This window comes from Microtus ochrogaster, unplaced genomic scaffold (genome assembly GCF_000317375.1).
Source record: "Microtus ochrogaster isolate Prairie Vole_2 unplaced genomic scaffold, MicOch1.0 UNK35, whole genome shotgun sequence".
In the NCBI taxonomy this organism is placed as follows: domain Eukaryota; kingdom Metazoa; phylum Chordata; class Mammalia; order Rodentia; family Cricetidae; genus Microtus; species Microtus ochrogaster.
This window is the reverse complement of record NW_004949133.1, coordinates 2,968,045-2,980,377: the sequence shown is the minus strand read 5'-3', so window position 1 is coordinate 2,980,377 and position 12,333 is coordinate 2,968,045. Positions and strand designations below refer to the sequence as shown.

Here is a 12,333-nt window from a genome sequence, read left to right as displayed (position 1 = left end):
TGTAGCTCTCAGTTACTTGTCTGTCTGCTTAATTACATGCCCATGTTATGCTCCCTGCCATGATTATAATGGACTACCCTTTTGAACTCTAAGCAAGCCCCCAATTAAACGCTCCCTTTGGTAAGAGTTGCCTTGGCCATGGTGTCTCTTCACAGCCACAGAACAGTGACTAAGACAATGGGTGTTTTGCCTGCATGCATGTCTGTGTACTATGTATTTGCAGTGCTCACAGAGGCCAAAAGAAAAAAAAGGTGTTGTACCATCTGGGACTGGAGTTACAGAAAGTTGTGAGTCACCGTGTGGGTGCCGGCAATTGAATCCTGGTTGTCTCTGGAAGGAAATCAGTGCTCTTAACCAGTGAGTCATCTCTCCAGTCCCTATCATGTGAATATACCTTAATATATTAATCCACCCATCCATCCATCCATCATCCATCCATCATCCATCCGTCATGTGAATATACCTTAACATATTAATCCACCCATCCACCCACATATCCATCCATCATTCATTCATCCATCATCCATCCATCCATCCATCATCCATCCATCATCTGTCCATCATGTGAATATACCTTAACATATTAATCCACCAATCCATCCACACATTCACCCATCCACCCATCCATCCACCCATCCATTTTCATACCTAAATTTGAGTTAGTATTTACTAATAAAAGGAAATTGAATAGAAAAGAAATGTCAGGAATGCTAGCTGCCTGAGATGCTTCCCAGGAGAGGTAATGTCTAAGTTAATGTCTGAATGAGAGGGTGGGGAAGCCAAGCATGGGAAAAGAAAGTGTTCTTGGCAGAGGATCCATCAAGAAGACAGACCCTGAGATGAGATCAAGGTAAGCTTTAATCTGGTTTTATTCTTAGCGTTTACAGTGAAAACTGTCATTTTAAAGGCATGGAGTGAGCTACAGTCACTGTGACAGCCGCTAGGATGACAACTCCTACCACCACCGCTACTACAGTGATAGTTATAACAAAGGGGCCAGTACAGAACTTATGCTGGAGCTGATTTCTCATGGCTATCCTGAGATTCCAGTGTAGGTCCTAAGAGCCAGTGTCTCTCTGTCTCCCATGACCCCTGCAGAAATGTGGATCGTGCAACTGTTCCCCATCTCAGTGCACAGGGCTCCTCCCTCCTCCCTAATCATCTCATGCATGCTACTCAGGTAGGTTTTGAGGCTGTATGAGTTTTACCATACCCCCTAAAGATGGCTTTGAGTACAGTACAGACTGCTAATCGGTGCGGACTTGGCTGCAATAGCCCCAGCACAGCACCTCTGTTCCATGCCTCTAAGACTGGGAGTGAGCTGATTTGGTTCTGAAATGGAAAAAGCAGAAATGACCGTGTTTCTCATAGACCCACAGGTACTCTTTCTTCTGGACAAATTCTTGTGGCTTCCTGGTGGGACTGCCTTGAGGAAGAGAGCTCTGATTACATTTTTCTTCTAGGTTATTTTGCAACCTAACATCTTCCCCTTCAGCTTCCCCCACAGTACCGCCTGTGGCCAGATTATTTCCCTGCTATTCCGGACCTTTGCCTTTTCTTTCGGTTCCCTTTCCAAGTCAAATCCTTCCACAGCGCAGATCCAAAACCACAATTTGAGAAGGAGGCAAGTATGAAGTATAGAAATCAACCATGGGAGTCACTTCCCTTTACTCATAAAGAAATTCAGCTTTATTATTTTCAAGTACATATGTAGTGCCTCAAGCTAAAAGTCTTACAGAAGGTCACCAGTAAGGATCTTGTAGATGTTCCTTTAACAGATATATCAGGACTGAAGATAATTAGCCTATGCACTTGCTGCTTCTAAAGGGAGGTTTCTAAAGTGCCTGAAAAGCGTACTTTGGGACAGACTAAATATGCCACTCCTAGCAATACTGTTTATGCACTTAAATTACTGACCAAACGACTTCTTTATTGATTGTGCAATGGTAAACGCTTGTTCAAAGTCAAGATCTCAAATTAATAGGGCCCAAATAAATATAGTGTCTTATTTAGACTTCCAACCTAAGGCTTATGAATTTCAATGTATGTACGATAAAACAAAACTCCACTGTGATGAGACAGTGGCTCTGGGGAGGCCTTTGGGCCTGGCCTAATGCGTGTCTTGTCCTTCATGTTTCCACCTTAGGCCTTTTTCTTGCTGTCTCTCACTTGCTTGGCTCATTCATCTAGGTCCAGCTATCTAATGCTTTCTAGGCCAGGCTTAGAAAAAGGGCAGCTGTCCGCAGAGCAAAGAGTAAGGAAAGACAACTCTATTCCATAGGAACCTGAAGCTAGCTTCCTGTCTCAAGGAAAGTGGGAGTTTGCCTGGGAGCGGTGGCCTTGCCATCTAAGAGGTCAAAGGCAGATTTTCTCTCGTGTCTAAAATTTCTGGCAGTGGTCATGCCCTAAGCTATTTTTCCTGCCAATGGCCAGCTAGGCAATACTGGAAATGATGTGGGTTCAGCAGGATGGGCATGAAGGGGAAGGTAGTGGGAGAGCAGGGAGGTGGAAACTGGCAGCTAACTGGGGTCTCAGAACAGCGTGGTGTTTGAGAAATTATTATAAAGAGGGGGATGTTCCCAAAAGCATGTAATCCCAAGAGCTGGACCTTCCTGGCCTTGTGGACAAAGGGGACCACTATCCAGGGGTCATTGGGGCACTTGTGGCCAGACTGCCTCCTGGTCTTGCCCGTCGTTGCTAGTCTAATGAGATGGGAATTAAATCTACTTGTGTCTATAAAGGCAGGACACAGAGACAGAACCCATACCATCTACCTGGAGACTCAAGGCGACAAATTTGTGGTCACTGCCTGTCTTTATTCCTTTGCTGTCTCCCTCAGCCAGCATATCCCCAATCTCTTCTTGCCAGCCCAGCTCTCCTTCCTAGGTTCCTGACTGGCCTTGCCTGGGAGACACTCCTAACCTTCCCTTCCAGCTTCCCCTTCTGGCCTCAGACTCTCGCACTTCCAGAAGGAAAATTTTGTGTTTTTAAGGTCTGGAAAGGGAGGAACAGGGGCAGGCTCAGGAAGGAAGCTAAGGAAGACAAGAACGGGAAGAGGAATGAAGCCAGAGACGTAGATACTTGGTCTGAGAGGACTTCCTTCTGGAGTAGACAGGACTGACCTTTGGGTGGTGATGTGTTTGAAGAATACAGGTGAGGGCTGGGACACCAGGAGGACTGGGGCAACCCTTAGTGCTTCGGGGAAAGTAGGGGACGTGGTAGAGTGGGACGAGAGGGATCTCGGGAGGGGACCCCAGAACACACTGTCTGAGGGTTCACAGTTGGACCTGTGGAGCAGTCACCTCAAGTTTATTTACCCAGCTTAGCTCACCCCGTTGCCCTATTCTGTCTCCCCCCAAATCTTCCCCTAAAATACCACCCCAGATTTTCCATCCCTTCCCTCCACCACCGCAGCAACACCTCCAGAGCACCCCATCTCTCCCATTCTTCCTTTCTCCAGTGATCTCAGTAGTACGTCTCCTTCTCCACCCAGCCTGTGAGAGAGATGGGATAAAGGTTGTAGCAGGAACATAACAGGAAGCAAAAGTTCAACTCCCCAGGGCTCGAATAGCTGAGATCAGAGGGAAGGAGAAGTCTGGGGAATAGCGGAATAGCGCAGAGGGAAGGGACAAACCCCTGCCTGGTGGGTGGGCTGTATAAAGGAAAGGAGGGGCCAAGCCTGTCTTCTGGGGAGACTTGTCTTTCATTCAGGTAACAAGTGTCCTCGGAAGCAGCTGTGCCAATGGTGCCGCGAGGAACTGCGCCAGAGGGCTGACAGCGCTTTATGTTGTTTTAGAAATCAGATCCCAGGCTTTATGTAAAAACGCCCAAGTTTTAGATGGTGGATCCGTTAGAAGACCACACATCTAAAATATTGGACCTCTCAGCCCAAACACCATTCATGGACCGTGTGTGGCTTGTAGGTCATCCATTTCAATCCAGCCAATGATCAAAAATGCTTCCAGGGGAAATAAACCAACTCTTGGTTGATGCCAGGAAATCAGGAGCCCTGTGTCCTGGTACCAGTTTCTATTCCTTGCCTTATCATCCTAAGCGAATAAATCCCCTCTGTGCATCTTTCTATCAGCAAAATGTATAGATGATTAGATGATCTCCAAGGGTCCTTCTAATCCGATAGTCTGTGATCCTAGAGCAGTGGTTCTCAACCTGTGGGTCGTGACCCCTTGGGGATCAAACAGACTTTTCACAGGGGTTGTATATCAGCTATCTGCACTATGATTCATAACAGTAGCAAAATTACAGTTATAAAGTAACAATGAAAATAATTTTATGGTCAGGGGGTCACCACACCGTGAGGAACTGTGTTAAAGGGTCGCAGCATTAGGAAGGTTGGGAACCACTGCTCTAGGTGAGACACAGGATCTGAAAGGAAGAGGCTCAGGGCTTCTGGGACCTTAGGGTCAGAGCTGTCTGCAGAGTGGGACGCTTACCCCCAGGGTACCGCCGCAGGATGAGCTTGCGGACCTCATCGTAGATGAAGATGAGGAGACTGTAGGGAAAGGCGCAGAACCACCAGGTGACCCTGAAAAACAGTGGAGGGAACTGTCAGGGGCCTCAGGGGCTGGCACGGTGTCACAAAAGTAGAGCAAAAGTGAATTAGAGCCTGGATCCCAAAAGGAGCCAGGATTTCTCTGTTCTTACCACTCCCTCAGCCACTGGTAGAGACACTTACTTGAGTGGGTACATTCGGAGGGCCACCCCCATGCCCGGACAGTAAGACAGGAAGGCAGCCAAAGCCGTCTCTTCTAGGAGCCCAAAAATCAGGATCTTATTCCTAGAAAGGCAAAGAAAAGAAAGCAGGTAGTCAGGTAGCATTGGAGGAGGGTGTGGGAAGGGGGAGCTCCAGGGGCACCCCTTGGAGCAGAAGGGAAGGAGAAGAGGGAAGGACGGCTTCTTCATCCCTATCATCTTCAAACCTCTTCTCATGCTTTATGTAACCAAAGGGGGAAAAAAATTTCTTCTGGCTGGATGGTGGTGGTGCATGCTTTTAATCCCAGCACTTGGGATGCAGAGGCAGGCGGATCTCTGTGAGTTCAAGGCCAGCCTGGTCTATAAGAGCTAGTTCCAGGACAGCTGGACTTACAAAGAGAAACCCTGTCTTGAAAAATCAAAAAAAATTTTTTTCTTCTGCTTGTTCTGTTCACCTCTGGCTACTGTGTATTATACATCTATTAACTCGTTCAGTAATTGTTTCTTATGTAACTCAGTACCAGAGATGTAGTAGTCAACACAGACAGCTTATAATTGTTATTGCTCTAGGCTCATGAGCTGGGACAATATCATTTTCCCAGCAAGGAGTCTTAAAAAGCTCCTCTGGATGGAGCCCATTGGTGTCTTCTATTTCTCAGTATCTCCTACAGACTCGGGTGGTTGTACATCACAGACACGGAGTGAAGAGGATGTTTACAAAATACTGAGCCCGGCCAGCGTTTGCTTCTGTGTCACTGTACAGGAAGTAGTTGATATATACTCGCTGTATCAGAATGTAAAAGCACGACGGAACAATGTTCTGAGAGCAGGTTCTGGAGTCAGACCTGTCCAGTGTACGCTAGCTTAGCCATTTCCTGCCTTTGGGGAGTTTAAAAGAGCCTAATTTCTTCGAGCCTCCCACTTCTTCTCTACATACAATAAGCATAAAAAGACATGTTTTCTTTGGTTACATAGCACATCAGACAATGTCTGAGAAGAAAATAGGGATAGCTCTTTGCTTTTTTTTCCCACACAATCCACATTTTAAATGATTTTTGCCTCTCAAGTTACACTTGCTGGTGAGTGATAACTACGTTAGAATTTATTATAAGTGTTTGAGGATTCCAAGCAGAACAAGAGTAACTAGTCTAGAGGAAGTCACCACTGTCTTCTTGGGGTTTGCCTGAGGATGGGAGTTTCTTGCAAGTAAGAGCCTGGCTCGTATGGCATTTTGAAATACAGCTGAGAGTATCTTTGAGGACTTTTAACTGCCCAAGGTCCAGGCACACTGAGGCTGCCTCTGGGCCAGGTAGTTTGTGGGTATTAATACCTCTTCCCTGTACTTAGCCAGAGTCACATTGATTCTTTCTCATTTCTCATTCAAGTCATCTCTTGGGTGGTCTGAGTTCGTCAGTTTGGTTCTGTCCCCACCTTTCTGTGTCACCTGTAAGCTACCCTGTAAGTGTCTGGTACAGGACTGGGCTGTGCCTAATTCCTTAGATTTCTCTGGGACAAAATGTATTTGGGGGAATGGCCACCTTTGTCTATGGTAGGAAACAGGAAAGAAACCAGTGTGGCCCCTTTGCTACTCAGCCTCCATCTGTGTTCAAATCACAAGGGAATGGGGTGCCGGACATTGGGGTGTGTGACAAGTGAGCTACTACTGCAGTGTGGGGTGGAGACCAACCTGGAGGGCCCCGACCAGCTGAGTGACCTTGTCATCTAACCTTGGAGAGGACTCCTTGCCCACACAGTGTACGGTCATACCCGCCTGGAAGACCCTGTCTTGAGAGTAGAGCGAGGCACTTAATTCACGACCCGGCTCGTGGTACCACACTCTAGGAAGGCCTGAATGTGCCCCCTGGGCAGATGCAGAACCACAGGACAGTGCCAAGTGTTGCTGTGGCGAACAGGAGACCTGACCCTGGGTTTAGAACCGGGCAAAGGATATGGCTAGGTGCCACCTACACAGGGACTGGAAGAGGAAGTGAGGAGGAGGGGTGAGAAGACGAACATGAAGGTAGGAAAACAGGACAATAGAGTGTAGTTCCGTAGAGTCTTGCCATTCGGTCCTCGTGTGTGTGTGTGTGTGTGTGTGTGTGTGTGTGTGTGTGTGTATGTGCGCACTCGCATTTCAAACCTGTCTATGGATAAGTAGCTAGGTTATTACAACCAGATGCCTTCCGAGTAAACCTGAGCCCTGGGAGCTGAGGGGGTCTGGTACTGGAATCCTGGCCTGTATGGGTTGGTGACCATGTCTAGAGGACTGTCTGGGTGGTAGGTCCTGGTAGTGGTCGGCGCTCACTTCATGCCCTGCTGGAAGACTGAGTTGCGACGGGTCTTGCAGATGATGAGGTCAGCCCACTGCACAACCACGATGCTGGCAAAGAAGGCCGTGTGGCATGTGAACTCCACCACCTTCCGCTGCTCGTAGGTCTGGGGAGGAGGCAGGCGGAAAGAGGTCAAGTGTGAGTGTTAGGGATGGATAGTACCAGCACACAGCATGCTTTAGGCAGTTGCTAAGCTCGGCACTTAACCCATCTTCTGCCCCTAGCTTGCTCCCGGCCAGTTCCTGCCAGGCCTTCAGCCCCACCCCTTCTCCTTGGCATCACACTTACACAGCCCCACTCACCCACTCTTGCCCATAGCTGTCCTCCAGGTCATTGGTAGTCCGATCATCCCAGTCAAGGCGGATACCCAGCAGCCGTGATGGCAGGAAACCGTTCTCTGCCAGTATCACAAAGTAGGTGAAGAAGCCACCCAGAGCCTGGATCATGCCTGGAAGAGGTTGTCAACAGAAGGTGGGACCTGAGCAGAGAAAGCAGAGCCAACAAAGGGCCACCCCTCGGGGACAGAGATGGACTCTTTCTCAAAATGTCACTCATCTCTCTCAGGCATGGGACGAAGCTTTTGGGGACACCCTCCCAAGCCCCTGACTGGGCGCACCAATCTGTCCATAAGCCATGCTGATGAGCCTCTCGTTCACCAGCTTGTCCGTCTGGGAGTTTCGTGGCTGCCGCTTCATGATGTCACTTTCAGCTGCTTCGTATGCTAATGAGATGGCGGGAACCTGTGTACAGAGGACGCGGGCAGGAGGAGGCATCTGAAGAGATTCTGTTTCTAGAGCAGCAAATGCTCAGTAAAGAATCAACAGAGTTCGGCACAGTGGTATTTAAGATCCTGTCATCACTAGGGTGATAGTTTTAGGGGTGGAGAGCATGTGTGAATCCTGGGTTCAATCCCTGGTACTATAGAGTGGTGGCGAGAAACTTCCTGTTTTCCCCAGGCCTGTACTTATCATCTGCTGTCTACGGCTCAGGGTCTGGTCTGATACCCTGGCGCAGCTCCTTTGTCCGCTGCTCACCCCACCCCTGTTCCCTGTGATTGCCTGGTCAAATTGTGCTCCACCCTCCGGCCTCACCATGTCTGTGCCCAGGTCGATGCAGAGGATGGTCACGGTGCCCAGGGGCAGTGGGATGTTGGCAATGATGAACAGCAGGAAGGGGGTGATCTCAGGGATGTTGCTGGTCAGGGTGTACGCGATGGACTTCTTCAAGTTGTCGAAGATCAGGCGGCCTGTGGGGAGGTTCTGAGGGCATCAGGGAGGTTAGAGGAACTCTCCCCCGCCCTCACCCCTGAGGTGTGGCTGGCTGCTCATTTTTCTAAGAGGAAGATTTAAAGCTGAAGCAGCGTGGAATCTTAGTGTGAAAATCAGAGGAAGCAAAAGGTCTGGCTTCAGACATCCTGGATGTCACACAGCCCACCCTGCTTCCTCACCCTCCTCCACGCCTGTCACGATGGAGGCAAAGTTGTCATCGAGGAGAATCATGTCAGCGGCCTGCTTAGAGACATCAGAGCCAGAGATGCCCATGGCAATGCCAATATCAGCCTTCTTCAGCGCAGGGGAGTCGTTCACCCCGTCACCAGTCACTGCCACAATGGCTCCCTGCCGGGAGGACACCAAAGGTGCTTGAGGACAGAGTCCTTGCCTGTCTGGCCCCTTACTTTGCCCTGTCGCTGCCTCTTGCTGTGTTGCTCACCTGCCTCTGACACCCCTCCACAATGATGAGCTTCTGCTGAGGGGAGGTCCGGGCAAATACGATCTCCGTGTGGTCCCTGAGGATCTCGTCCAGCTGCTCTGACGTCATGTCCTTCAGGTCTGACCCGTGCACTACACATGCTTTGGCTTCTCTGAAGGGTAGATGCAGTAGGAACTGACCATTCACACTCACGCCTGTCCTGCTGCCCCTCCCTGCTCCGTGTGCCTTAGTCCCCTGAGCGGTGGTACTCCGTTATTGTTTTCACGCCCTCTTCTATGGCACTGAGTTCCGCTATTTCTCCCAGAGAAGGCAATGCTACATCCTCCCTGTGTGGTACCACGAAAGCATGAGGGCTGTTTGCTAGGCATATTCCATCCCTATAGCAACCCTGCAGTATGGACAGCATCTCAATTCCATAACTGAGAAAATGGAAGTTCAGGACTGCAAGATGTTTCCAAGGTTACACAGCTCATCACTGGTACAGGCTGGACACAAAGTTGTTTGTGGGAATGGCCATTGGACAGGCAAAGGAAAGATTTTAGTCTAAGGGTTCCAGAGATGCTGTCCAGATATCCCCAAGGAACCCTGACAGCCTCTGGGAGATGATGTGTTGGCTAGGGACAGGGTCTTTGTAAAGCCCTTACCTGGGATTGACTTGGCTCACAGGAATGTTGAGCCGGGCTGCAATGTCCTCCACAGTCTCATTACCCTCTGATATAATGCCCACACCTTTGGCAATGGCCTTGGCTGTGATAGGGTGGTCCCCAGTGACCATGATCACCTGATAAGAAGAAGACAGAAAAAGAAAGTGTTCAGCTTCCCCTCCTATTCCTTTCCCTAAACCATGTAAAATTAGACTACTAGATGTCTAAGACTGGTGAATCCCAGCCAGAAGAGAGGAGGTGTGTGTGTGTGGGGGGGGTGTATGTTGTGTGTGTATGTGGTATGTGTAGTGTGGTGTGGTGTGTGTGTGAGGTGTGTGTGTATGTGGTATGTGTGGTGTGGTGTGTGTGTGTGTACACAAATTTTTGGTGGTAAGGGTAAGAGACTGTGGTGTGGTGTGTGTGTGTGTACACAAATTTTTGGTGGTAAGGGTAAGAGACAGTGACAAACTGTGTTGGGTTCAGGGTTCAGAGGATCAGAGAGAGTCCATTCAAACAGCTAAAACATCTGCAGCAGATTAACAGGCTAATGAGGGTCCCTTGGCAGAGGAGAGTCTGTGTGTTCTCCCTAACCCACGTTTCTGTCTTTCTCTGTCTGCGTTCTGTCTCTGTCTCTGTCTGTTTCTGTCTTTCTCTGTGTGTGTGTGTGTGTGTCTCCTCTACCTCTCTGGGACAAGATCTTTAGGTATGTAGCCCAAGCTGACTTCAGACCCACAGGATCCTCTTGCCTGTGCCTGTCAAGTGTTGGGATTATGGGCATACATTTCCATGCCTGGGCTGTCTGGGGAATTTCTTTAGGAGTTTGGCTATGTGGGAAAAGAAGCCATCAGAACTGGATGGGTACCCCCTTTAACAGTTCCTCCTTCTTCCCCTCCTCTGCCCCCTCTTTTTATTATTTTATGTGTGTGGGTGTTTAGTCTGCATGTATGTCTGTGTACCACATATGTGTCTGGCGCCCTCGGAGACCAGAAGAGGGCATCTAATACCCTGAATGGTTGTGACCTGCTGTGTGAGTCCTCTGAGAGAGCAGCCAATGAGCGCTCCTAGCTGCTGGGCCACTCTCCAAACTCCAACAGCTCCCTTCAAATACATTTAAGGAGACCAAAGTTTTGTGAGCACTCAAGATTTCTACAAGGTCACAGGGACCCTGAACAAAGGTTTGACTCTCCCGGTGTCTCAAGTGATCACGGCAGCAGTGCGGTTGGATAGAGCAGGGCTAAGATGGAGACAGTGAAGGGGAGAGGGGAGAGAGGAGGGTGAAGGGAAAGACTGGAGAGAGCTTGGGGGAGTGGGAGGGTGGAGATGCAGGAAGGATGGATATAGGAGCAGGGAAGTAGATATCTTAATTAAGGGGGCCATTTTAGGGTTGGCAAGAGACTTGGCTCCAGAGGGGATCCCAGGTATCCATGGGGATGCTTCCAGCTAGGTCCTTGGGCAGCAGAGTAGAGGGTGCCTGAACTGGCTTTCTCCCACCATCACACTGATGATTATCTTGAATATCACCATAGAATCTTCATCTGGTGACAGATGGAGATAGAGACAGAGACCCTCATCAGAGCAATGGACTGAACCCCCAAGGTCCAGTTGAAGAGCAGAAGGAGGGAGAATATGAGCAAGGAAGTCAGGACTGTGAGGGGTTGGTCCATCCACTGAGACAGTGTGCCTGTTCTAATGGGAGCTCACCAAATCCAGCTGGACCGGGGCTGAATGAGCTTGCGATCAAACTGGACTCTCTGAATGTGGCTGAAAATGGGGGCTGACTGAGAAACCATTGATAAAGGCACTGGGACTTGTTTCTACTGCATGTACTTTTTGGGACCCTAGTCTATTTGGATGCAAAGCTTCCTAGGCCTGGATTTAGTGGGGAGGGCCTTGGACTTCCCACAGGGCAGGGTTCCCTGCCCTCTCTTAAGGAGGGAGGAAGATAAGTGGGGGAGCGGGAGGGGAATGAGAGGAGGGGAGGAAGTGTAAATTTTTGAATGGAAAAATAAATAAATAAGAAAAAAAAAGATGGAGACAGTGTTCAGCTACTGTTGTGTCCATTGGCTTCCAACAGCCCTGCATGGTATGGGGAGAAGTGTTTCTTGCCTTAGCGGGGACAATTAATGTTCTTTGCTGTGGCAGAACGCATGGAGTGGGATGGGAAGGGAGGAGGCCTGGGAAGAGGCTATTATCAGCATAAAGTGATCAAAGCTGGATGAGGACAGATTGGCGTATGTGGGCTTGTGGGAGACGTCCCACAGAACTGAGGCAAGACAACTCTTCAGGCTCCCGCTGCCTTCTCTCCCACCCCCATTATTAACCTGAAACTACCCGCAACATGCCTCCTATTGAAAACAAGTGTCTTGGCAAACCTCACTGTCCCTGATTCCCTCACGCGTTGAGACCCCTCACTCCCTTGGCTTCTGTGCCTCCTTCATTTCTGCCCCAGCTGTACCCCTACCTGGCGGCATGTTCTTTCAAACCTCCTCGGGGTGGCAGAATGGAGCCTAGCAGAGTGAAGTAAGTGCTGCCTTTGGACAGGAAGTTTAAACATTGACCTTCGCCAACGGTTGGACCTTAGACAAGTCAATTTTCTATGTCAGCACAATGGAGGGGGTGATCTACATCAGTCCAGGCTGGTGTTATGTAGACACTCAATAAACGTTAGCTGTGTCCTACCCACCCCACTGGCTTCTCTTTCTCCTCTTCCCCAGAAATGTTGGTGAACCTAGGGTTTCATTCTTCACCCTTTCCTTGACTACTTGCGTATTGACCTATTGCTTCCTGAACAACATGATAAATATTTAGGTAAGCCTTTAGTTTGTACGCATGTGCTAATGAGATTTATTTATTTATTTATTTATTTATTTATTTATTTATTTATTTATTTATTTATTTATTGGTTTTTCGAGACAGGGTTTCTCTGTGGCTTTGGAGCC

The 12,333-nt window shown here is 49.0% G+C and overlaps 1 protein-coding gene across 1 annotated transcript in view; it reads right to left on the bottom strand.

Moving 5' to 3' along the window:
- Nucleotides 1-1,665: 1,665 nt before the first annotated feature.
- Nucleotides 1,666-12,333, bottom strand: part of Atp1a2 (ATPase Na+/K+ transporting subunit alpha 2) — a 27,083-nt gene continuing 16,415 nt past the window's right edge. Inside the window, exons 14-23 of the mRNA XM_005368573.2 lie at nucleotides 9,395-9,531; nucleotides 8,751-8,901; nucleotides 8,488-8,656; nucleotides 8,132-8,286; nucleotides 7,657-7,780; nucleotides 7,343-7,488; nucleotides 7,016-7,146; nucleotides 4,694-4,795; nucleotides 4,452-4,543; nucleotides 1,666-3,494 (exon numbers count right to left, since the gene is read on the bottom strand). Of these exons, the coding sequence (XP_005368630.1) occupies nucleotides 3,466-3,494; nucleotides 4,452-4,543; nucleotides 4,694-4,795; nucleotides 7,016-7,146; nucleotides 7,343-7,488; nucleotides 7,657-7,780; nucleotides 8,132-8,286; nucleotides 8,488-8,656; nucleotides 8,751-8,901; nucleotides 9,395-9,531 (1,236 nt within the window). The 3' untranslated portion in view covers nucleotides 1,666-3,465. The remainder of the gene's footprint in view (nucleotides 3,495-4,451; nucleotides 4,544-4,693; nucleotides 4,796-7,015; nucleotides 7,147-7,342; nucleotides 7,489-7,656; nucleotides 7,781-8,131; nucleotides 8,287-8,487; nucleotides 8,657-8,750; nucleotides 8,902-9,394; nucleotides 9,532-12,333) is intronic.